The sequence below is a fragment of the Fundulus heteroclitus genome, chromosome 11 (assembly GCF_011125445.2).
Source record: "Fundulus heteroclitus isolate FHET01 chromosome 11, MU-UCD_Fhet_4.1, whole genome shotgun sequence".
Taxonomy (NCBI): Eukaryota; Metazoa; Chordata; class Actinopteri; order Cyprinodontiformes; family Fundulidae; genus Fundulus; species Fundulus heteroclitus.
The window spans coordinates 14,820,674-14,844,559 of NC_046371.1; the positions used below are offsets into that span (position 1 = coordinate 14,820,674).

General features: G+C 39.6%; 1 protein-coding gene across 4 annotated transcripts in view; it reads left to right on the plus strand.

Moving 5' to 3' along the window:
* Positions 1-23,886, plus strand: part of LOC105916240 (phosphatidylinositol-binding clathrin assembly protein) — a 48,620-nt gene that overhangs the window by 17,330 nt on the left and 7,404 nt on the right. The window contains exons 3-17 of one of the 4 annotated variants that reach the window (XM_021309554.2): positions 1,311-1,386; positions 1,765-1,867; positions 1,956-2,049; positions 5,531-5,642; positions 8,783-8,889; positions 9,934-9,942; positions 10,405-10,446; positions 14,343-14,428; positions 16,284-16,347; positions 16,824-16,957; positions 17,068-17,165; positions 18,814-18,927; positions 19,025-19,055; positions 20,865-21,006; positions 23,486-23,509. In XM_021309554.2, the coding sequence (XP_021165229.2) occupies positions 1,311-1,386; positions 1,765-1,867; positions 1,956-2,049; positions 5,531-5,642; positions 8,783-8,889; positions 9,934-9,942; positions 10,405-10,446; positions 14,343-14,428; positions 16,284-16,347; positions 16,824-16,957; positions 17,068-17,165; positions 18,814-18,927; positions 19,025-19,055; positions 20,865-21,006; positions 23,486-23,509 (1,236 nt within the window). Of the gene's footprint in view, positions 1-1,310; positions 1,387-1,764; positions 1,868-1,955; positions 2,050-5,530; positions 5,643-8,782; positions 8,890-9,933; positions 9,943-10,404; positions 10,447-14,342; positions 14,429-16,244; positions 16,348-16,823; positions 16,958-17,067; positions 17,166-18,813; positions 18,928-19,024; positions 19,056-20,864; positions 21,007-23,485; positions 23,510-23,886 lie in introns of all 4 variants that reach the window. The other 3 variants (XM_021309552.2, XM_012850631.3, XM_012850635.3) reach the window with 3 other exon arrangements.

The window sequence follows — 23,886 nt, forward strand, 5'->3', positions numbered from 1 at the left end:
ATCGAGAAACATTCAGCCCGCTTGTCAGTGTACAATCAGTCACCTTAAAAATAAACGGTAAAAAGATACTACTTTTTACAGTTTGTTTCTTTGTTGTTATTTTTATTATTATTTGAGTTTTTCATAGAAAAAAAACCCCTAAAACAATAGAATTGAAAACAAACGTCATTCCTGCAGTGATTTTCCACGGCCGGCTGAACAAAAAGGATTTCTGAGTTTTCCCACAAGAGCCCCTCCTCGGCCCCCAATAATGCAAGCTCCTTTAATGGTTGATACTGGAAGAATCGACCAGCACACGTAGAGTCGTGAAAAAAATTAGGATGGTTAATAAAATATTTACTTTGATATTAAGATTTCTTTCAATATATATTAATGTCTGAGGAGTTTCCTGCTTTAACTTTGCCCACAGTCGTCTCTTTTGTAGCATCTCGCTACCTGCTTTGAGGTTTAACTTGCTTGTATGGCCAGAGCTGGGCACACTGGCAGTTGTTTTGAATGTCCTCCAGATGATGTAGATGTTAACTAGTGGAATGACTGATTTCAAATTCCTTAGAGATCTCGTATTTCGTTATCAAACCCATAAGCCTCTTTCTGAAGATCTAAGTCACGAGCACACCTAACTAAAGTTCTGACGTTGTTCTGATGATACGCTCGTGTGTCATTTCACCCATTTTAAGTAGAAAAAAAATTGTGCAGGTTAGCAAAATCCAAAAGAATGTATTTTCTTTGTTTTCCTCTGTGTTTTTGTTTTACCTTTTTTATTTGAAATTGATATGAAATGTCCATGCGCTCATATTTCTTCCAAAAACATGCCACTGCAAAAAGGGAACTAAAAGTAAGTCAAATTTTCTTGAAATGAATGTATTTTTCCTTGATTTAAGCAGGTAAATAAGACTATTTGCCAATCTGGAATAAGATTTTGCACTTAAAATAGGAACATTTCATCTCTATCATGTTAATTCAAGTGCAGGATATCTAATTATCTTATCTTATTTACCTGCTTAAATCAAGGAAAAATACATTAATCTCAAGAAAATCTGACTTACTTTTTGTTCCCTTTTTGCAGTGAGGCTGTTGTGGGTTGTCCTAAACTTTACAAATGGCCGCATCCTCTGCATTATATTATCTAAATGTTATCTTTCACATTTATAAACGTGTTCATGTTGTTCCAGCTAAGCTCCGCTAAACTAAAAACTCGTGCAGAGACGCTTCTATTCGGCAACAGCCGCGCGTCTCTGTGGACGTAACTTGATACCGGAGATAAATCACTAACTTTGTCCTCTTTGTTTTGTCTGTTTCTCCTCCATCAGAGATTGATGCAGTACCTTGCCTCCAGAAACACGCTCTTCAACCTCAACAACTTTCTTGATAAGGCCGCACTGCAAGGTGATTTAATGCCATTTGACTGTTTGTAGACTCAGCAGTGCTGTACGTCAGACAAAAACGGCTTTCTGTCGGACTCTCCCTGGCTCTGTTACACCATCAATAAGCCGGTATTCAGAGCCCGTTTCAAAAGATCTGGGATTGAAAAAGGGTCTCTTTGTTTGATACAAGAAGGTGCCGAACGTTGCTGAGAAAACGGAAACAGTGCTCAGCGTGTGATTGCATGCTCAAGAGGTAAAATAGGTGAATAAATCTAAAGCAGTAGAGAGTGGTAGCTAGTTTAACAGATCCAGCGGAGAAAGCTGGTAAGCAAATGAAAATACGATGGGATCTTGTGACGCAAATAAGATGTAATCGTTCTCGTACTCTCCTACTCCCCAGGGTACAACATGTCAACCTTTATAAGACGCTACAGTCGATACCTGAATGAAAAAGCCATGTCTTACAGACTAGCAGCAGTGGACTTCACCAAGATGAAGAGAGGGTACGCCTCTCGCACGCACGAAGCGATGACGCGCACGGTGCATGTGAATGTTCCTCTGTTGCACACCGTGTTTGTGTGTTTGTTTCAGGGCTGAGGGTGTGATGCGCACCATGAACACAGAGAAACTGATCAAGACTTTGCCCGTCATACAGAACCAACTGGACGCACTGCTAGATTTTCAGGCAAGTACACAATTTGCGTAGAGTGCCGTTCAAAAATGTTCATTAGCTCTTCCTCTTCTTCACAGTGCAACCGTAAACTTCAAAGCGTAATGTGCATTTGTATTCAGCCCATTTGAGTCAGAACTGTGTAGACCCACATTTTCCAACACTTAAAGCTGCAAGTCTTACATCTCCACCAGTTTTGCACATCTAGAAACTGCAACTTTTGCCCATTGTTGTTTGAAAAATGGCTTAAAGTTGATCAGGATGGAAGGAGAGTGTCTGTGAACGCCGACTTTCAAGGCTTGCCACAGATTCTTACCCAGATTTAGGTGTAGACCTTGACTGGGCCATTCCACCACGTGACTATGTGCTAAACCATTTTAATTGTGGCTCTGACTGTATGTTTTGTGTTGTTATTCTGCTAGAACGTGAGCTTCAAGTCTCTTGAAGCCTCTGACTGCAAAGCTATCTTGTATTTAGTTCTATCCAATTTGGTTGTCCTGTTATGTCCGTGCAGAAGAAAAGTACCCCCATAGCATGATGCTACTACCACCATGTTTCACTGTGAGCACAGTGTGTTCAGGATGATTTACAGTGTTATTTTTCATATGTGGAGCAAAAAGCTCAGTTTTGTTCTCCTCCAGAGGGTTCTAGTAAATCCACTTAGAAAACAAAAATGGATGGGACATCAGGTACGCAAGCATTACATCTTTAAATAAGACTTTAAATGGTGCACAACACAAATCGGTAAACGAGAAGAACAGAAAAAGAGAATTAGTCGCCTTTCTGCCTTTAGCAAAGCAGGGGCTCCATGATCGTGGGGAAAAAGGGATCCTGGGAAATGTAGTCTTTCAGTGACAACCTGACTGAAATATAATCTCTTAGTAAAAATGAATTAAAATGAATATTATCAAATCAGACTCCAGTAAAGTAAAAACTCAGAGCACCTCCTGGTCAGGTTTGCTGTGTTCTCAGGGGCGACTGTGGCTCAGGGGCGACTGTGGCTTGATAGGTTGAGTAGTCGTCTGGCGACCAGAAGGTTGTGGGTTCGATTCCAGCTTCCCCTTGCCACATGTCGATGTGCCCTTGGGCAAGGCACTTAACCCCAAATTGCCTACCGAGCTGCGTCTCGGTGTATAAATGTGTGCGCGTTAGTGAGAGCGACTGGGTGAATGTGGCTATAGTGTACAGCGCTTTGGGTGGTCAGCATGACTGGAAAAGCGCTATATAAGTTCAGTCCATTTACCATTTAATCGGCATAGTTTGTGGTTTTCTTTTTACAATGGTTTGGCTGCTTTGATTAATGCTTTAGGCAAGGCAAGGCAAATTTATTGATATAGCACATTTTAGTACAGAGACAATGCAAAGTGCTTAACATGATTAAAATACAGGGGAAAAAACAGAATAAAAGCAAGTAGGAATAAAATGTAGAAACAAAATAGAACATGGAAAAATAGAAACTAAAAGCAAACATTAAAAACAGTTGGGCTACAAAGTTGAACTAATGATGTTTCAGTAAAACAGTTTAACTAGAACAGTCGAAGGCAATCCTAAACAAATGTGTTTTTAATCTCGATTTAAAGGAACTCAGGCTTTTAGCACTTTTACAGTTTTCTGGAAGTTTGTTCCAGATAAGTGGAGCATAGGAACTAAATGCTGCTTCTCCGTGTTTAGTTCTGGTTCTAGGTATGTGGAGTAGACTGGAGCCAGAAGACCTTAGTGGTCTGGATGGTTGATACACTGATAACAAGTCTGTTATGTATTTAGGTGCTAAGCCATTTAGGGATTTATAGACTAACAGAAGTATTTTAAAGTATATTCTCTGAGATACAGGGAGCCAGTGTAAGGACTTTAGAACTGGGGTTATGTGCTCTACTTTCTTAGTCTTAGTGAGGACGCGGGCAGCAGCGTTCTGCATCAGCTGCAGCTGTCTGATCCACTTTTTAGGAAGACCTGTGAAAACACTGGTGCAGTAATCAATTCTACTAAAGATAAACGCATGGATTCGTTTTTCCAGATCCTTCTGAGACATTAGTCCTTTAATCCTAGAAATGTTCTTCAGGTGATAGAAAGCCGACCTTGTAACTGTCTTTAGATGCTTTTGAAGGTTCAGGTCTGAGTCCATCACTACTCCCAGATTTCAGGCCTGATCAGTGGTTTTTAGCTGAAGCAGCTGAAGCTGTGTGCTAACTTTTGATCTCTCCTCTATTTGTCCAAAGATTGTTACTTCAGTTTTGTTTTTATTCAATTGATGAAATTATGGCACATCCAGGCATTGATTTCTTCTAAACATTTCCTCAGTGCCTGAACTGGTTCATAGTCACCTGGTGACATAGTGATGTAGAGCTGTGTGTCGTCTGCATAGTAACGGTAGCTGATGTTTTTTTTATTATCTGAGCAAGAGGGAGCATGTAGATATTGAATAGGAGGGGACCCAGGATGGACCCTTGGGGAACCCCGTATATAATTTTTGTCGTCTGGGATGTAAAGTTACCTACTGTTACAAAAAAGTCCCTGTCCTTTAAGTAGGATTTAAACCAGTTGAGTGCTGTACCAGAGAGGCCGACCCAGTTCTCCAGACGTTCTAACAGGATGGAGTGATCAACAGTATCAAATGCTGCACTGAGGTCCAATAGTACCAGCACGGTGTTTCTTCCACAGTCTGTGTTTATATGGATGTCATTGAACACCTTGATAAGGGCAGTCTCTGTACTGTGGTGAGCACGGAAGGCAGACTGGAAAACGTCAAAGCGGCTGGTCGTTGTTAAGAAGGTGCTTAATTGTTGAAACACAGCATTTTCAATAATCTTACTGATAAAGGGGAGGTTTGAGATGGGCCTATAGTTCTGGAGTAGAAGTTTGTCTAAATTGTTCTTTTTCAGCAGTGGTTTGATAATTGCTGTTTTTAGGGACTGGGGGAAAACACCTGACAGAGGGGACGTGTTTATTATCTTAGTCAAATCAGATGCTATGACAGGTAAAACTTTCTTAAAGTAAACTGTGGGTAGAGCATCAAGGCAGCAGGAGGAGAAACTTAGCTGGTGAATGATCTCCTCTAAGCTTTTGGAGTTTATTTGGCTGATTTGGGACATTTTGTCAAGATAAGTTCCAGTTGGATACAGCTTTGGTTCTGTTGTTGATACGGATGTACAGACTGATCCTTTAATCTTTAGGATTTTCTCAGTAAAGAAGTTAGCAAATTCATTGCAGGCCCTGGTGGAGTGGAGTTCAGAAGCCGCGGACACAGGAGGATTTGTTAACCTGTCGACTGTGGCAAATAAGGCACGAGCATTATTAATGTTTTTCTTGATGATCTCAGAGAAGAAAGATTCTCTTGCATTTAGATGACCCTGTCTTGGTAGGTTTGCAGATATGCAGAACTCTTTATGCTTTAGCACAGTGGATTGAACTTAACCTTGCTTGCTGTTTGTTCACTAACAGGTTTTATTTAGTAAAACTGACTTGACTGAAATCTGTGTTCCTTCCTCCTGTCCTGCAGCCAAACTCCAACGAGCTGACCAATGGAGTGATCAACACAGCGTTCATGCTGCTGTTTAAGGACTCCATACGGTTGTTTGCTGCTTACAATGAGGGGGTCATCAACATGTTGGGTGAGTCAGAAACACAAGAAAATGCACTCAGAATTTGTTTAACATAACTAGATCCTTCCTAGATGATTGCTTGTTCTGCTCCTTTCAGGAAAAGTGCTGTTAAAGACAATTAGATGATGCTCTTTTCTTCCTTTGATTAATAGGCTTTTTGTGCAAAAGTTGTAAACAGCTTCTTTATTCTTTCCTCTTTTTTCCCCCAAAATTAGTAGATCCATATTTTTCAGGATTTCTGAAGAGCTTTAATTTTCTTTTAAAAACCCTTTGGTGTCCATTCCTTGTAGCTGATCATGACAGAGAAAGTTAAATAGTGTTACCTGTAGGTAAAAAGTAACCACCGTCATGTCCATTAACCTTTGAACTGGATTGCCTCTTTGCAAAACAAGATTGTCCAAAAGGTGTTTTGCACATTTTGCCTGTAAAACTGGGGTTTCTTTGGTGCTGTTTTATAACTATGACTAAAGAAAAAGGAATGTGTTTTTGTACCATACTATTATTTAAAAGACAGTATAAATACTCAATTCTGAATATGTTTTTTGCTAATACACATACCTTAAGTTTTTTAATACTTGGTAGCTTCATAGATGGCTTGACAAAAAAGCAAATACTAAGGTACAGCACAGGAAATGAGTGAAAAAGCAGTGAAAGTCCAACAAAAAAACAAAAAGGCTCAAGAAGTATTGAATGAGAGCATTTTCAATATTACAATAGACATAAAGATTAGCTCAAAAACTGCATGATATTGTAAGAAAACGGGAATCACTGAGTTACAGATTTTTTCAAGACCAAATGATGATGGGTGTGTAGCTGTTTTTATCACTGATGGCACAATTTTTGCCCAGTTTCCACGCTCTTCTTATTTCTCTTAGCCTTATAGTATTATTACTTTACCTAAGCTACAAAGGAAAAGTAATGGAAAAATTATTTTCTGACTAATAACTTCACAAAGAACATTCTTATTTTTGTCCTTATTAAACCACAGTTACCCTATAGACATGATAAGTTACTTTTTCACCCGTTATGTTTGTTTTCACATTTTTGTAATTCCATTATTTTTGTTTATTATCATCATTTGATAAAATTATAAGAGCGTTTGGAAGATTTCAAAGTGATAATTTGGCTTATAATGTATCTTATTGATATTTCATGTTAGACCAACACAAAGGTTGTGTGGTTTTCAAAATTTTACAATGAAAAATCTGCAAAGTGTGATATAAATTTGTATTCAGGCTCTTTCGCTAAATAAAATCTAGTGCAACCAACTGCCTTCAGAAGTCAACTAATCCGTAAACAGAGTCCACCGGTTAACACATTAATCTCAGAGTAAATCAAGTTGATCTGTGAAGACCAAGAGGCCCATGGTAACCCTGGAGAATCTGCAGAGAATCTGTTGTTAGGACGCCTATTAGTCGTGCGCTCCTCAAATCTGACCTTATTGGAGGGGGTGGTCAGTAGAAAGTCATTGTTAAAGGTAATCTGTTTTGCAGTCATGTAGGGGCCACAGCAAACACGTGGAAGTAGGTACTTATGTAATCAGATGAGACCAAAATGCAACTTTATGTCCTTCATGCAAAACAACGTTTGTGGGACGACCCGATGAACACACAATCCCTACCCTGAAGCATGGCTTTTGTTCAGCAGGGATAGGGAAGCTGGTCACTGTTGATGGGAAGATGGATGGAGATAAATACAAAGAGGCTCCTCAGTATTTGGGCAAAGGGGAGACAGCTCTAAACGTTCTGCCAGAGCTACAACAGGATGGTTTAGATCAGGGTGTCCAAACTGTGGCCCGGGGGCCATTTCCGGCCCCTGGACTGATTTTGTGCGGCCCACAACTGCAATTCAACAATTATTTGACGCACTGACACATCTGAGTGACGCAGATTGAGACTTTTTATTCTTAATTAGGGCAAAACTTTCTTACAAGTGAAAATGTCCAATTGTAAAATTGGTGCAACACAGAGTGTCTTTAATTTCAGAGTATAGATAGAACATTTGTTCAATGACCTTTACTCAAATGCAGACTTTAATGCACCAAAATCGACTTTTAATTCATTTTTTTTAAATTGGCTAAATACAGTAACTGTTTTCAAAGAAAGATTGACTCAAGTCCTCTTCCTATTGCAGAGAATAGACCAAAAAAATCAATCAGGAAACACCTTTTGAAAAATCTCTAATTTGTTTAATTCAAATGGTGCATGATCATAATTTGTGGAGCTGATAAAAGGAAAAATCACAATATATATTTTTTGTGAATTTTACTTTGTTTTTTTGTTTTTTATAAAAAAAAAAAAAAATTGCCCTTGAGGACTTTTGACGTGAAATTTTGGGCCCCACATGATGAAAAGTTTGGACACCCTTGGTTTAGATCAACAGGATGGGTGACAGTGGCGCAGGAATTAGGGGGTTCATCCTGCAATTGGTGGGTTGCCGGTTCAATCCCCCACCCTTAACTGCCTCAGTTGTTGTGTCCTTGGGCAAGACATTTCACCCGGTGGTCAGAGGGCCGATGTATAGCAGCCTTGCCTCTGTCAGTCTGCCCCAGGGCAGCTGTGGCTGCTAACATGGCTCACCACCATAAGGGTGTGAATGGCTGACTTTATGTAAAGCGCGTTTCGGGTCATCGGACTACTTAAAGCGCTGTACAAGCTATTTACAAAATCTAAACTTGTTAATGTTTTAAAACGACCCAGCTAACGTCCAGGACTAAAGGCAGTTAAGAAATCTGTGCTGTGCCCAGATGCTCTCCATCCAATCTAATTTAGCTTGAGCTGTTATGCAAAGCAGAATGAACCAGAATCACTATCTGTAGATGTGCAAAGCTGGTGGAAACATGCCCCAAAAGACCTTATATGGTAACTGCACCAACAGGTGGTTTCTACAAAGGGTTGTCTCAGAAGTGCTGAATGAAAATGCACACCGCACTTTTCAGATTTTCATCTGTGCAAAAATTTTAAAACCATAAATAATTTTCTCTTCACTTCACGATCATGAACCATTCTGTGTCGGTCTATAACATAAACCCAATAAAACGTAGGGAAGCGTGTTTCTGTTGCGTGACAAAGCATGAAAAAGTGCTGCGCTGTATTGGTAACCAAGTGGCGACGGTCTTCTCATTATTTCCGTTCTCTCCTGCCCGACAGAGAAATACTTTGACATGAAGAAGAATCAGTGCAAAGAAGCGTTGGAGATCTACAAGAACTTCCTGAACAGGATGACAAAGCTGTCCGAGTTTCTCAAAGTGGCAGAGGTATCGTTTGTTTATCCTGCTCGGTGCCAGCCTGGAGACGATGGGAACGTGGGTTTGGAGCGAACCTCAGCAGCCTCCCCTCACTCGGGCTTTGCATAAATCACCCAAATGTGCCTTTCTGATCTTCTCCAGTGACTAAAAATAATTTACAGTATATATATATATATCTATATCTATAGATATATATCGATAGATAGATAGATAGATAGATAGATAGATAGATAGATAGATAGATAGATAGATAGATAGATAGATAGATAGATAGATAGATAGATAGATAGATAGATAGATAGATAGATAGATAGATAGATAGATAGACCGTTTAAAACTGTTGAGATTCGCTCCAGACTTCTGTCACCCCCAGGATTCTGATCTGTGGTCCATATTTAGCAAAATGGATCGCAGCTCGGCATCTTAGGGGCTTCTCTTTCTCAATTCTCAAATCTCTTTTTGCATCTAGATATTCTCCTGTTTCTCCCAGTCTCCCTTGCCCTGAACTGGGGATTGGGGTTTCACCAAGACAGCCATTAATGGTTGAGTCTTAGTCTCTCGGAGGGGAACTCATGTACAGCATTCCAGCTGAGGGACCCCCCCCCCCCCGTCCCCCCATGCGCTGCCTGCTCACATGCCTGCATTGCATGCCGAAGCAAGCTCTTTTCTATCACTGTCTCTGTCCCTTATTCCTCCTTCTAGTGAAGAAAAAAAAAAAAAAGGATATCTCTTTTGTATTTGATGGCTGTTTTCCAGTGAGCAGCTTCTGCCAGACTTCACAGTGAATATAAATAGTTTTATCCTCTGCAGACTGCGTAGCACTCTTCGCCATGCGTCATCTTCAAAGGCTTTCTCACTGCTTGATTTCGTTCCCATTTGGAAGAAGGTTTGGGGTGCAGCCGCTTGATCCAAAGAAAAAAAAAAGAGAGAGAGAAAAAAAAAAGAAGCAAACTAACGTTGACTTTAAGGACCCATTCATTTTATCTGTCTAACAAAATGTGTTTGTCTGTTTTGTGTGTCATCTGTGTCCCTCCCCTCTCCTTCTGTTCAAAGTCAACATTAGTTGAGTGTCTTTCCTTTTTGGATGTTTTGACCTGTTGTCCTCCCTCTCTCCTCCCGTTCAGTCAGTCGATGTGCTCCGCATTCATTTCCAACCAGTCTCCAGATTTCAGTGTGTGTGCGTGCACATGTACTCTGTCTACGTACAGTATATGTATATATAGGTGTTTGTATGTATGTGTGTGCACGTGCCCTCCTCCCCTCCTCCTCCGTTGTCTTTTGTTTGTTTTCTTTTTTCCAGCCACTGCATGAAGTAATGGATGCTTGGGTTTGATTCTTCTTTCTCCCTCCTCCTCCTCCTCCTCTTCCTCTTCCTCCTTCACGTGCCTCTTCCCTTTTCTTTTTCCAACTCTATGGTCTATTGGGTTTTGTTTTGGTTTGTTTCTTGTTTCAGTACGACATTTGGTTTATTTTCATTTTGCCTCCCTCCTCCCTCCCCTTTCCCCTCCCTTTTTTGTGACACAGCGAGTTGGGATAGATCAGGGCGACAGCCCCGATCTCACACAGGTCAGTCTACATCTCATCTCAATCAGTCAATCAACCAGCCAGTCAACTAGTCTATAAACCCGTCCAGTCAGTCTCATAATGCTTCATTCTTTGAGCTCCCGTTCCCTACTCACCCTACAGACCTCCCCACACTGCAGCTGCCCCGTCTTCTTCCTTTCTTCTCCACTCTCCCTGAATCCTTTGCTTTGCTCCTCTCTCCGTTTTTGAGTCTAGACTAGAGAGCAAACGATAAACCTGCAAATAGTTTTCAAGCAACATTTTATTTCTCCAATTATTACCTGAGGGATTTCATGTTTTGTTTTTTTTTCTTATCTGAATCATTGCAGAACAAATTTTGCTCAAAGGTAAGATTTAAAAAAAAAGGCTTTAAGCAGCTGGGAAGCAACTTTTTTTAGCGCTATGTGCAGATTTATTTTCAGTGGCCATGACAGGGACATACAGTGCCTTACAGAAGCATTAGTACTTATTGAGCTTTTTTTACACCTTGTAACATTGCAACGGCAAACGGCGATCCATTTTAACGTCATTTTATGTGACACACCAACACAAAGCAGCACATTATTGCTGAGTGGCAAGAATTGAAAACACTTTTCTTCGAAAGACAAATCTGAAAACTGTGGCATGCTTTTCTATTTAACCCCCGCCCTTTACTCTAAAACCACAAAAACCTCCAGTGCAGTTGCAGTTTTAACTAAGTTTGACCTCATATGTTCTTTGAAGGCCTCAGGGGTTTGTTGGAGAACATTAGAGAACAAACAGCACCGCGGAGAGCAAAGAATCAGTTCAGAAATGAGATCCTGGAGGAGTTTGAAGTGAAGACAAGTTTTAATACAGCATCTGAAATCTTAAAGGTTCTACAGGACTGTCTCAGAAAATTAGAATATTGTGATAAAGTTCTTTATTTTCTGTAATGCAATTAAAAAACATGAAATGTCATACATTCTGGATTCATTACAAATCAACTGAAATATCGCAAGCCTTTTATGGCGTACAGCTGAAGAAAACTCAAAAATCCTATCTCAAAATATTAGAATATTTCCTCAGACCAAGTAAAAAAAAAAATATAACAGCAAAACAAAATCAAACATTTGAAAATGTCCATTAATGCACTCAGTACTTGGTTGGGAATCCTTTTGCACAGATTACTGCATCAATGCGGCGTGGCATGGAGGCAATCAGCCTGTGGCATTGCTGAGGTGTTATGGATGCCCAGGATGCTTCAATAGCGGCCTTTAGCTCATTTGCATTGTTGGCTCTGGTGTCTTTCAGCTTCTTCTTCACAATACCCCACAAATTCTCTATGGGGTTCAGGTCAGGGGAATTGGCAGGCCAATCAAGGACAGTAATGCCATGGTCAGTACACCAGTTACTGTGAGAATCTTATGTCGTCTCTTAACCACTACCATACTTGTGATTTAGTTTACTGAACCAAGCTGAGTGTTTTTCCAGGCTCAGGAAACCCTGCAGTGTTTCGAGTTAATTAGACGATTCAAGTGATTAGTTTAATAGCCTACCAGTATACTTTTTCACAATATTCTAATATTTTGAGATAGGATATTTGGGTTTCTTAAGCTGTAAGCCATAATCAGCGATATTAACACAATAAAAGGCTTGCGATATTTCAGTTGATTTGTAATGAATCCAGAATGTATGACAGTTCATGTTTTTTTAATTGCATTACAGAAAATAAAGAACTTTATCACAATATTCTAATTTTCTGAGACAGTCCTGTATATCATGCTTTTTTTTTTCACAGACCCACAGCTCAGGTGGAAAAATCGGTTGACAGTAAAACTATTAGTTGTTCGCTCCAGAAATCTGGCCATTAGAGAAGAGCGGTAAGCTGAAATGCACTGTTAAAAGAAAGCGATAAGAAGTCCCATTTGCCTGTTTAAACAACAAAATGTGAACAAGGTGCTGTGCTGGGATGAAACTATATACGTTTTTGGTCTACATGTAACAACGCGTGGGGATAATTCAACACTGCAAATCGCCCTGAACATGCCAGCCCCACCATAAAACCTGGTGGTGGCAGCACCATGCTGTGGGGGTGGATGGAGCTAAATACAGGCACATCTTGGAGGACAACCTGTTGGAAGACATGAGAGTGAAGCACAGGTTCCCCTTCTGACAGGATAACGACGCTGAACACGCAGCCTCAGCAACACTGGAATGATTAATATCGACCCGTGCTACGCTGATGGCCCAGTCAAAGTCCCGGTTTTAAATTCAATCAAGAATCTGTAGGAAGATTTGTGCAGCCAATCTGATTGTGAGCAATTTTGTAAAGCTGCATTTTTTTATTTTTCAGATTTGTATTTGTAAGAAACAGTGCACACTATGAACCTTTTGTGTTTGCCTTTCACATAAAAGCAATGGAGAAAAAAAAAGGTTGACGACCTGGTTTTAACACGACAAAACAAAACTGTTGAAGGAGCGGGAATACTTTGCAAGGCACTGTAGAATTTGTCCAAAAAAAAAAAAAAAAAAAAATTCCCCTGTCTTCCTGACATTTTTGTTTTCAATGTAAAAATTCAAGGCCTCTCTATTTATTGAAAACTCATTATACAAACAAGTAAACACGACTGCATACAACGGCTTTTTCCCAATTAAAGGCGCAACGCAGAACATTTTGTTCCCCCAAAAATAATTCTGTCCCTTTTCCTTAGCTGTGGGGAGAGCAGCGAATGGTTTTTGATTAATTAGGTTTCTGCAAATATGACTTGGATAGGTGCACATAATGCCATCATAAGTACTGCATAACATCCTGAGGGACTTCAACACAGCTTCTCCTTTTCAGTGGATGCATATTTGGTTGTTTACATTTTGAAAAAAAAAAAAAAAAAAATCAAGTGGGGAAAAAAAAAACTGAAAAGGGTTTACAGAAAAACTAACGACTTGTAGTGCTTATGAAGACCTTATATGCTCTTATTCAACAACATAGTGGGCTATGCCTTTTTACTGAGCTGTAGTTATGTCTGTTTTGTTTTTAAACCTTTAGCATATTCTAGATTCCTCTGACGAAGGATATGCAGAATTCGCATTTTACTCTCTTTCCCCCTTTTGAAATAAGTAAATGAGAAGACTTTTCTTTGCCTGTTGTGTCTGCGCTGTGTTTCTCTGATGCTGAAATGTAAAGCTCTGGGTGAAAACTACGGCATCACATGTGGTCCAAACAAACCCATTCATCATTTTACCTGCTTTGCAGTTGAGCACTTCCCGGCTGCTCAATGTGTATGCCTGGTTTTTCACCAGATCTTTACATTTGATTGAGTTAACTATCTTGGTTTCCAGTAATTAGCTTTGCTTTGATTTATTTTTGTTCTTTTTTTTTTTTTTTTTGACTGATTGGTAACATGTCTCCAAATCAAATAAATCACACATTAACAGGGCTTTGACCTAGAATTGGAATCCATGAGTTAACTCTTTTGGGCGGCGATTTTCTTTACGTGTACGCGGGTGTAAAGTGTGTGTGCTTACGAGGGCGTATGTGAGCTGCTGGCCTCTGCATGGGCTCTCTAGACGGTTCAGAGACGAGTCATGTTGAGTTTCTTCTCTGAAGCCCTTCAACGACGACACTCTGCTCTGTCCCGATCTGTCAGTTCTGCTGCGGACTCGCTTGCATGACCCAACAGCTAATGTGTGCATGCCGGCCAACCAAACCTTATGAAGCCAAATGCAAAAGCAGAGCAAACGTGCTGTCGTAGAGTAGAACATGAATCTGAGATCGGTGTCTTAATTTCGCTGCTGCTTTTTATGTGTATGTGAGATACAACTGCTGAGGCAGGAAGGGGTGAGAGAGAGAGCTTTTTACCCCACTTTGTCTGCCGGGCTGTGATTCTAATGTTTTCCCCTTAACTTCATATATCCATCCCTCCCTCCCTCGTTCTTCTTAGGCTCCCAGCTCCCTCCTGGAGGCTTTGGAGCAGCATCTTGCTTCCCTGGAGGGCAGGAAGCTCAAAGACCTCTCTACTGCCAGCAGGTATGATCAAATGGAAAATAAAGCCAGTCAGGTCTCCTGCACCAGGTACTTTGTCTTACTCTTAATCTATCATCGGTACTAGTACATCTGTGTTAACCTAACCAATGCTGTTTTATTGTGCCGTTGGGTCTGCAACTAGAAAATTCAACAGGATTTCTGTAACTACACTGCAAAAAAGGAACTAAACATAAGTAAAAATTTCCCTTGATTTGAGCAGCTAAATAAGACTATTTGCCAATGGAATTAGTATTTTTACCCCTAAAATAAGATAATTGGAGATCATGCACTTGAAATAAGATGACGGAGATGAAATGCTCCATTTTTAAGTGCAAAACTCTAATTCCATTAGCAAGTAGTCTTATTTAGCTGCTTTAGCTGCTCAAATCAAGGGAAAATATACCAATTTTAAGAAAATTTTACTTACTTTTAGTTTCCTTTTTTGCAGTGTATACCTGCTACAAAGCCAGCAACAGAAGTTTATAGCCACACATCGTCAGCATGAATGGCTTATTTGTTTTATAAAAACAATAATTGGGTGCACAAGTTTGAAGTTATTGTGGATTTTCCAAGGATTTTATTTAGTAAAGGAGAAAAAAATGTTACCAAACAACGTGCCCAAATGTGAAAAAAGTTACCTACCCCAATTTGTTAAATAAAAAAAATCGATTACTCACATTTTTTAAAAAGCTGAGTTCAGAATAAAGAAATCGCTTGCATAGGCCTGTCTGTCAACATGAAGTAGACTAAAGAAATTCAAGGACAGGTGAGAGACAAAGCCACTGACATTTATGAGTGTGGAAAGAGCTACAGAGTTATGTCTAAGGGTTTAGGACTCCAGTGAACCAGAGGGAGCTGCGTCTTCCACCCAGGGAGAAAACAGGACATATCCAAGCGGCGTCCAGTTTAGCCAATGAACATTTCTTAAAAGTAGAAATGGTAAAGTCTAAAGGGTTCATCATCGAATTTAGAACTGCATTAATGCTGCACGGTCAAGACCCAAATTGGTCAAACCCCTGGCAGGTTTAGATTTGAAACTATTTTCCATTGACCAAGACGTTCGATTGTGTAAGAAAATGTGGAAGACATCTCTCAAAAGGTAGCAAAACATTATTAGAAAAATGAAACCCTTTTCAATAATCAATGGAAAAACCTTCATTGGCATCAGATAAAATCAAAACCCTTCTTATAATGTTTATGCTCCACAACTTCAGTTCATTATGGTATCATTTTTTGGGAAAAGAAATAGATACATCTTCAATTGGGGCTGTGCCCTCTGACAACAGGGAGAATATTAAGCATTTGCAGATCGTTATATTTTTTAAATTTCAAAAATATATCTTCAGACTAAACCACTATGCCAAATGTGTCGTGTTACGCTTCAACTGCCCTTTCCCTCCAAACATACTACACCCAATCCATGATAGATGAAAAGCTCTGAATTGCACACTCTGTGGAAAATTGTCTCTGCGTTAGTGATGGATGGCGCCTGATACCGCTGATGTCTGACGGCAATCCATTATGCTCATCAATGGTTTTTTTTGAGCCATCTGAGATAATCAGCAGCTGATGCAGTGAAATAACTGCTGATGCTGGTTTTCCCCGTGCCGTTGCAAATTTATTGGCCTCATCAACTGGCTGGCGCATTAATCTGTCATTTACTTGTATATTGTTAACATAATTGCGCTTGACCACAAAATCGTAGTCTTTAAGAGGTAACAGGGAAGTCACAAAAAACAGATTAATACAAATCTTGGTGAAAGGATCGAGTCAACATAAAGCATAAATAAAGAGGGTGAATAATGTGTCTCACTACCAGATCCAGCACCTTGTCCAGCACAGTGTCGTCTCTCTCCAGCGCCGGCATCTCTCTCAGCCGCATGGATGACAAGACAGAGGACAACCGGCTGCAGCAACACAAGGCGAGACATTTATAGTCCACCTCTTAACTTAAATGCATATTCTCATTGTGCCTTTCGGCGGCCAAAATGGCTGAAAATGATGCATGGTTACAGCACAAGTTGATTGTTAGCACAGTTTCTGTTGGTATTTTAGGGGGGGGAAAAAAAGCAGCTGAAATGTGAGTGAACTGTGAAGAAATCCATATGTCAAGTCTCTTTGTGCTCCACACTGCTGTTAGAGTTGAAAAGGCTTGTCCATTAATTCTGCAGCGCAATGAAATAAACTGCCCGTCTGGCTGCCAGCCCATGTTGTAGAGAAGTGCACGGTGAATAGAAATGAAGGCAGAGTTTAAATAAGGCTCCTTTGCAGCAGATTCTTTCTTCAAACGAAACCATGAGCTCATATTCTTTTCAGGGCAATAAATATTAACATTTTTACAAGCTGGACACAAAGGAGAAAAAAAAAAAGCCATCATTTTCTGTCGCTTTCCATGCAGGAGGACGGTCACAAAGTGATTGACATTCAGACACCTACCGTCTCGCCCAGCACCCAGTCGGTGGGCAGTGCCAACAGCAGCGGAGGGGCCACGGATCTCTTCTCAAGCTCACCCAGTGTACCCATCAATAACCAGTGCGTCCAACTTCATCCTATTCTCCTACCATAATTCAAGATGCCCAGCCACCGTCGTAAATTACGTTAAAAGTCTGAGGTGTAACTCTTCACTTCTCTTTGTTTCTTAGTGTGCCAAACCTGGCCAGCGAGCTGTTCACCCTGCAGCCCACCTTCACCCCCATCCAGACCACACACACTGTGCCCAACAACAACATTGCCTGGGGAGGTAGGGCCGCAAAAACAGCCAAACATTAACTTGCAAACATTTATCAATGCATACTGTTGAAGGCCAGATAAAAGCCGTGTGACCTTTAAGTGTGGCCATTAAAACTGAGCCTGGTTCTGGTGGAGGTTTCTTCCTGTTAAAGGGGAGTTTTTTCTCTCCACTGTCGCTACATGCATGCTCGGAATAAAGGATTGCTACATGCTCATCCAGGAAGAGTAAATGCTGCAAGTCAACGACTCGATGCAATCTGCCTGGTTTCCTTATATACAAAACGTTTTAATCAATGTTTGTAGGATTTGGTGGAATTGGCTTTGTAAAGTGCATTGAGATGGCGTGTTGTGAATTGGCACTACATAAAAAACTGAATTGAAACTAAATATATTGAATTGAATTATATATTGGAAGTAAGAAACATAAATGATTGTTAATTTGCCCATTCGGTTTTTAAAAGGATATAAAACACACTTTTGGGCAACAAAAAAAGGCCATTATAGCCACGCCTCTCTTAAAAAAAACAGGACAGGTATTGAGAACATTTATGGATCAGGACTTGTCATATAGGTCTGCAGTGTGCAACTGAGCATTGTTGTATCTCTGTTTGTATGCCCAGCAAACTGATTGTCTTCCTGATTAAAAAAGACATTTGCATTGAAACGTATCAAATGGATGTGTGACTCTGTATTGGCAAGAGAAAGAACAACTCTATGGGCAACAGATTTTTTTTCTGTGTTTGAGCTAAATGAATGACACTGTATATCAGTATTTTAACTTCCCTATCATCCAGTTACTGTGGCATTAGCTTAAAGGAACGTCCTGGGGCATAAAAACATGTTAGGGAACTAACTGGAGACACATTTCTGGATTTTGAGTGGCATGACACACTGTGTCCTCGGAATGTTTTGGCAGCTACATTAATGTTGTGTAATTAAACCTTTGTGAATAAAACAGAAACTGTTATGAGAAGAACAGTGAGGGTTGGACGACCACTGAACGGCTCTCTAATATAGGGTCGTTTCTGGAGGGAAAGCACTGAGGCATTGCTGTGCACATCAGAGAAACAATGCTGGAGAAAAACTGGAGCTAAAATGACATCTGTTTAAACACTGCCAGATTGTTTGTATTTCAAATGATTCGTGAGAATTTCAGGCAGACTGGTTGTGACAGAACAACTTTAAATCCCTCCATAATATACTGATTTGTTAGGTCTCCAAGCTACTGTGGTCATTTCTTTCACTTAACTTGATAAATCATTTAAAAGTATTTATCAACCAAAATTCAAGCCAGAGACTTTCCTATCGTTGCTTTGTCCTTACTTTTGAGTTAAGCATTTCAAAGTAATGTTACCACTCTTTTGCAACTTTAAGTTTTGTTCTTGGCTGCACTGTGCTTGTCTTTGCTCTTCCAGACTATATAAAAGGAATAATTTCTTGATTTTTGTCATTTAAATTATTTTAACTATTGAGTGCCACAATCCTGCAGATGATAATGAAAGATTGTAAATATATATATATATCATATTTGCCTCCTAAGTTCCCTTTTACTCACAACGAATACGAACCAAATGTGGTGTGAATTTAATTTCCAGTTGTATCATGTCCTGTACTCTTTTGCTCTCTTCTCCCATTTTATTAATTTTTTTACATGTCAGGAGACCTGCTAAAGCCTTCCCCACCCACTCAGATTCACAGTCCTGGAGCTCCATTGCACTCTGGTAAAATGTTGCCCAGTGATTTGGACTCTTCATTAGCAAACCTGGTTGGGAGTAAGTAAAATCATTCATCCAATCATCAGTCATTGCTGCCACGATTCTTCTCTGGCCACACCACTTCAGAATAAGTAATTTCTGTTTCCTCTCTTAGACCTACAGTTTGGGGGTACACCGGCTAAAAAGTGAGTGAGCTTACCTAAAAATAAAGCTGCAATTTTCTATCAGTAATGCATAACTTTGGTGCATATCAATAATTTAAGTAGAATATCATTTGAAAAGTTGGTTTATTTTAATTAATACATTCAAAAAGCATGCCTCATGTTGTGGTTATTTATTCATATTTTAATAAATATAGCTTAATTAAAACCTAATATAAATTTTCTCAGGATAGTTGAATTTTAGACAAGTCTAATGAAAAACCTTGAGGAACAAGGCTGTCTTTGAGTCTGTTAGTCTGTGTTTTGATGAATCTGTACCACTGTCCTCAAGACAGCAGTACACTCAGTCTGTGAGTTTGGTGGAGGGGTTAGCAGAGATGGTCATGGGGCCTTTCTAAACTTGTTTGGTGTATATGGAGTCCAGATCAGGATATCCCACAATCCCCTGCGGTGTGGTGTTTGGACTACCCAGGCCAAGTCCTTTCATTCCCGTGCAGCGGTGTGCAGTTCCTGTACCACGCTGCACTCTAGAAAGAGAATACAGCTGCAACCTAAACAAATTGGCTACAAGTTACTTAATTAAGTTTACCCAACTTAATTTAATTTAAATGTAATTACGTGTTACCAATTGAATCAATTATTTTAGGTTGAAGCTGCTTCTGTATTTAGACTGTGAGTCAGATGGTGGATCTCCTCTATGTATCGAGTCTCATCATTGATGAGACCCACCCACTGCAAACTTTGCAAACAGGTTTGTGGAGTAGATAGCAGAGCAGTCATGAATGAATAAAGTGAAGAGGTATGGACTGAGCACACAGCCCTGGGGCATCCCCTGTGTTCAGGACCAGACAGGATGGTGTGCAGTTCCTTATTCTCACCACTTGGGACCTGTTGGTGAGAAAACCCCTGATCCAGGAACACAGAAAGGAGGACAGGACCAGGTTCAGGAACTTTAGCACCTGCTTATCCACAATTACAGTATTGAAAGCCACACTAAAGTAGCATCCTAACATAGCATTTAGGATGCTGCAGATGGGACAGGGCTGCATGAAGACTTAGTGATACCGTCCAAGCATCCAAGCCCCCAGGGTTGACGTTGAGAGGGTGTCCTCTCAAAACAGGATTTGAGACAAGCAAGAACTTGGGACAGCTGCCGACACTGATTGCATATCTTCAGAAGAAAATCCTGTCAGCTGTTTGGGTTGGGGTTATGGCTGACCAGCTGGTAACTGCACCTGTAATCACTGTGTCCTGATCCCTCTCTGCCTGTTTCGGGCATTGTTGGGGTCAAAGTGGTCCTTGATCTACCATTTATATTTGTGTTTTGCCAGTTGGATGCCCCTTTTCAGGCCCTACTGTGGGCTTTTTTCTCCCCTGACCTGAAAGCAGCATATCTGGCGTACCAATATGTACAACCACATTTTCTGATTGAGGAAAACCTTGGTGGTCTTGGAATTTGGCCATGTCAAATTCCTTGTAAGTGCAGACCTACTTGGCAATAAACTTGATTCTGATTAAAGCAGTCCTGTAGAGTAATAGGTAATTTAATACTGGGTTTCAGCTTGTCTAGGTTGTTGGCTCTGATGTCTCATCGCTGCACTTTGGACATCACTGGTGTCGGCCATAACATAACATGTTTGTATTAAATATCCATTATTGGATCATCATCAAAACAGAAACAAATGCTTGAAACATGTAATGTAATGTACTTAATATCTGAGTTTCACTTCTTTAAACATGTTTTTAAATAAACGTTTCAATGATATTTTAATGTGTGGAAATGCACTTGCAAGTGAAGCACTGTCCTGTGCGTTTCTGTTACATGCACATCAGACCAGAGTTCCAGTGGAGCCAGCTAGTGGAGAAGAAACCCACAGGAGGGAACGGCTGGCAGTCAAAAACCATGTGTACCAACACCAACTGGACTCACGCTACCCATCCCATGGCACCTGCACCCATGCCTGTCCCACAGATGGTAAGAGAGCTTCATTAGGTTTTGGTCATTGTGCTCAAATTCCACCTTGCTGAATGTATCCAAAAATCCTTAAAGTGACAAAATTGATCAGAGTGTAATTATATGATGGTTTGGTTGGAAATATACAGTTTCAACCAAAGGTTTCTGCATAACCAATAGTTGGGGTATATTAGATAATATCTCAATCTAGATATGTTCTAATCTAGACCATTATAAGAAGTGATTGTAACCATTAGATTCTATTTTTCCTTCTGTTTGGCTTTTGGCCATCGCCATTTTGGATTTTTGCAGTCAAAGGGCATGTTTCCATGTTTCTACTGTCCTTCCACAAACTGTTATTCTAAGGAGCGTGTCATGAACAGGGACAGATGGACCCAGTATTCAGCCAGACAAGCAGAGGTTAGGTAAAAGAATATTTATTAACATAATCCAAAAACCAAAAAGGGCATCAAGCCAAAACCAGGAAGACTGCATCCAATAACCCAAAAAATAACAAAAAGCAGTCACAGACAAAACTATTTACAAAAACAGGGGACAGGCTAACTTAGAAATCCAGAGGCACTAAAATTAAATTGAAGCTGATAGGACATTAACTAAGATGGACAACTACAGAGCCAAAATAACCATAAAGACCAAACCCAAGATAGAAAACAAAGCTGAGACTGAACAGAACACAAGCTATAATAAAAACTAATAAAGCAAACCAGATAACTAAAACAGTAAACAGGCTAAACATGAATCCAACACAATACAAACCAAGAAACAGAAATAAACCCTAAGGCAGGAAAGCCAACTTAACCAAAACAACAACATGAACCAAAACAGAACATTACAAAACGTATTTATCAAAAACTCTAAATCTCTCCTTTGCCTTTTGTTTCATGCATTTCCGCTGCCAAAGAGAACTGAGCCCTGACATAGATTATCTCCACTTCCCTGGATCAGTGTTACTGCTTTGGACAGAAAAATAATGAGAAGTTAGCTATTAGTATTAGTTATTGCTTCCATACACAAAAATAAATCTTTATTTTTCTCAGCAGAGATGTCCCTACCTCTACATTGGGACAGGTGGCTCCAAAATGTGGCATAAAACAGTGATATCAGACAAATAAACCATTAATGTTAAAGCGTTAATCACAGTAGTTACTTTGTAAAACAGGGACTTTCAACAGTAATATTATAAAGGAATTGTTATTCGCAGCATGTTCACTCTATAACATAATACTAATTTCTGACAACTGTTACATTTTGAAAGTGAAATAAAATCACTCCAAACTCAGAAGAAATGTGCAACATAATAGATGTTTAATAAATCGAACCGAGCGTGTTACAAAACAGTACAAAACAATACAACTTTATTTATAAAGCACTTTAAAAACAACACCGTTGACCAAAGTGCTGTACACCGATAAAAACAAATAAAATACAGTGCAGAAAATGAATCTGTTTCTTTTACATTTAAACCATCCAAATTGTGGTTCAATTGTATTTGTGCCTCGAAAAATAAACGCTTTAAAACATTCTGTCATAAAAGGTTTACATCCCTAAAATATTACTTTGACTGACGGGTTTACTCCCTCCGTCTCCGCATATGTTGAAGTTCTTTGATTTTAAATTGCCTATCAGAAAATATGAGCTGATGAGAGGATTTTAAATTGAGACTACAGAAACATGATGCGAGACAATTTTGCAAATCAAAATTGTTTACGACTCTCTGGTCTGCTTTTTTTTTTCAGCGCCAGACTGCTACCCTGATAGACTTTTTTTTTAAAAACGTTTGTAGTTGCAGTAGTAAAAGCTGGTCCCAGAAAACGTGCCTGGTTTTTAGAAATGTTGAAGTCAAAATGCATGTAGAAGCTACCGTGTTAGGGTTTTGACCTGACTTTAGGAAAAAGTATCCACAAGGCTCATTTTTCTGGTTAAATGATAGCTTTTATTCTTTCCAAAATTGTAAGGAAAGAAAATGAACATTGCAGGATTAGTTAGTTTTGGAAAATATATTTTGCTTAACTGCATTATTGGGTCTATTTCCGTTGCTAATATTTGATTTAATGACACACACTGAACAGTCCTAACCGTCTGCGTAATTGAGATCATTACCTTTTCTTCAAATGATATAAATAGCAGAAATGATTTCTTGACAGAGCCTTGAACCATCAAGGACACCATCATTTCTCCCTCTTTGCCCTTTGTGCTTCACCATGATTATCTCCCTGTCTCTTCCATTCAATCTGCTTTCATCTTCATAATTTTTGGACCGAATAGGCTCTTTACTCAAACTGGTCGTTCTGTAAGGAAATGGTTCAGAAAGCCAGGGGCAAGACTTGAATACAAAGTGGAAGTGATTTTATCACAATGAATGGACAAAGGTCCGGTTTCTGCACTTTTGGCTATTTTGAGCGATGACACAAGTTTAGCTTTAAGCATGAAGGACAGAACTAACCATTTTCTCTTTTCTTTTCTCGCTAACTCTCCACAGAATGGGATGATCTATACGGGATATGTAAGTGTATTTAAAAACTCCAACCTAACATCAACCCCATCTTGCCGTTGTTTTAACCCAGGTGGCCGATTCTTACTGGTTCACCTCAAGTTAACTTTCTTGCATGTCGTCCTTATTTCTGTTGTCTTTTTGAAAGGTAAACAAATACCTTTTTACCTGGGTACAGGTTAAAAGAATATGTAGTTTTAAATACAGGCCAGTTCAATAAATTAGAACATCATACAGTTGATTTATTTCAGTAACATTATATAGATTAATTTCACAGAGCCTAATGTTTTCAAGCCTTTAAATGTGTTAACTATGACATTCAAAATTAGAACATTACATCAGGCCATTAAAAAAATACTTTTAATACAAAAATGTGGGCTTAATGAAAA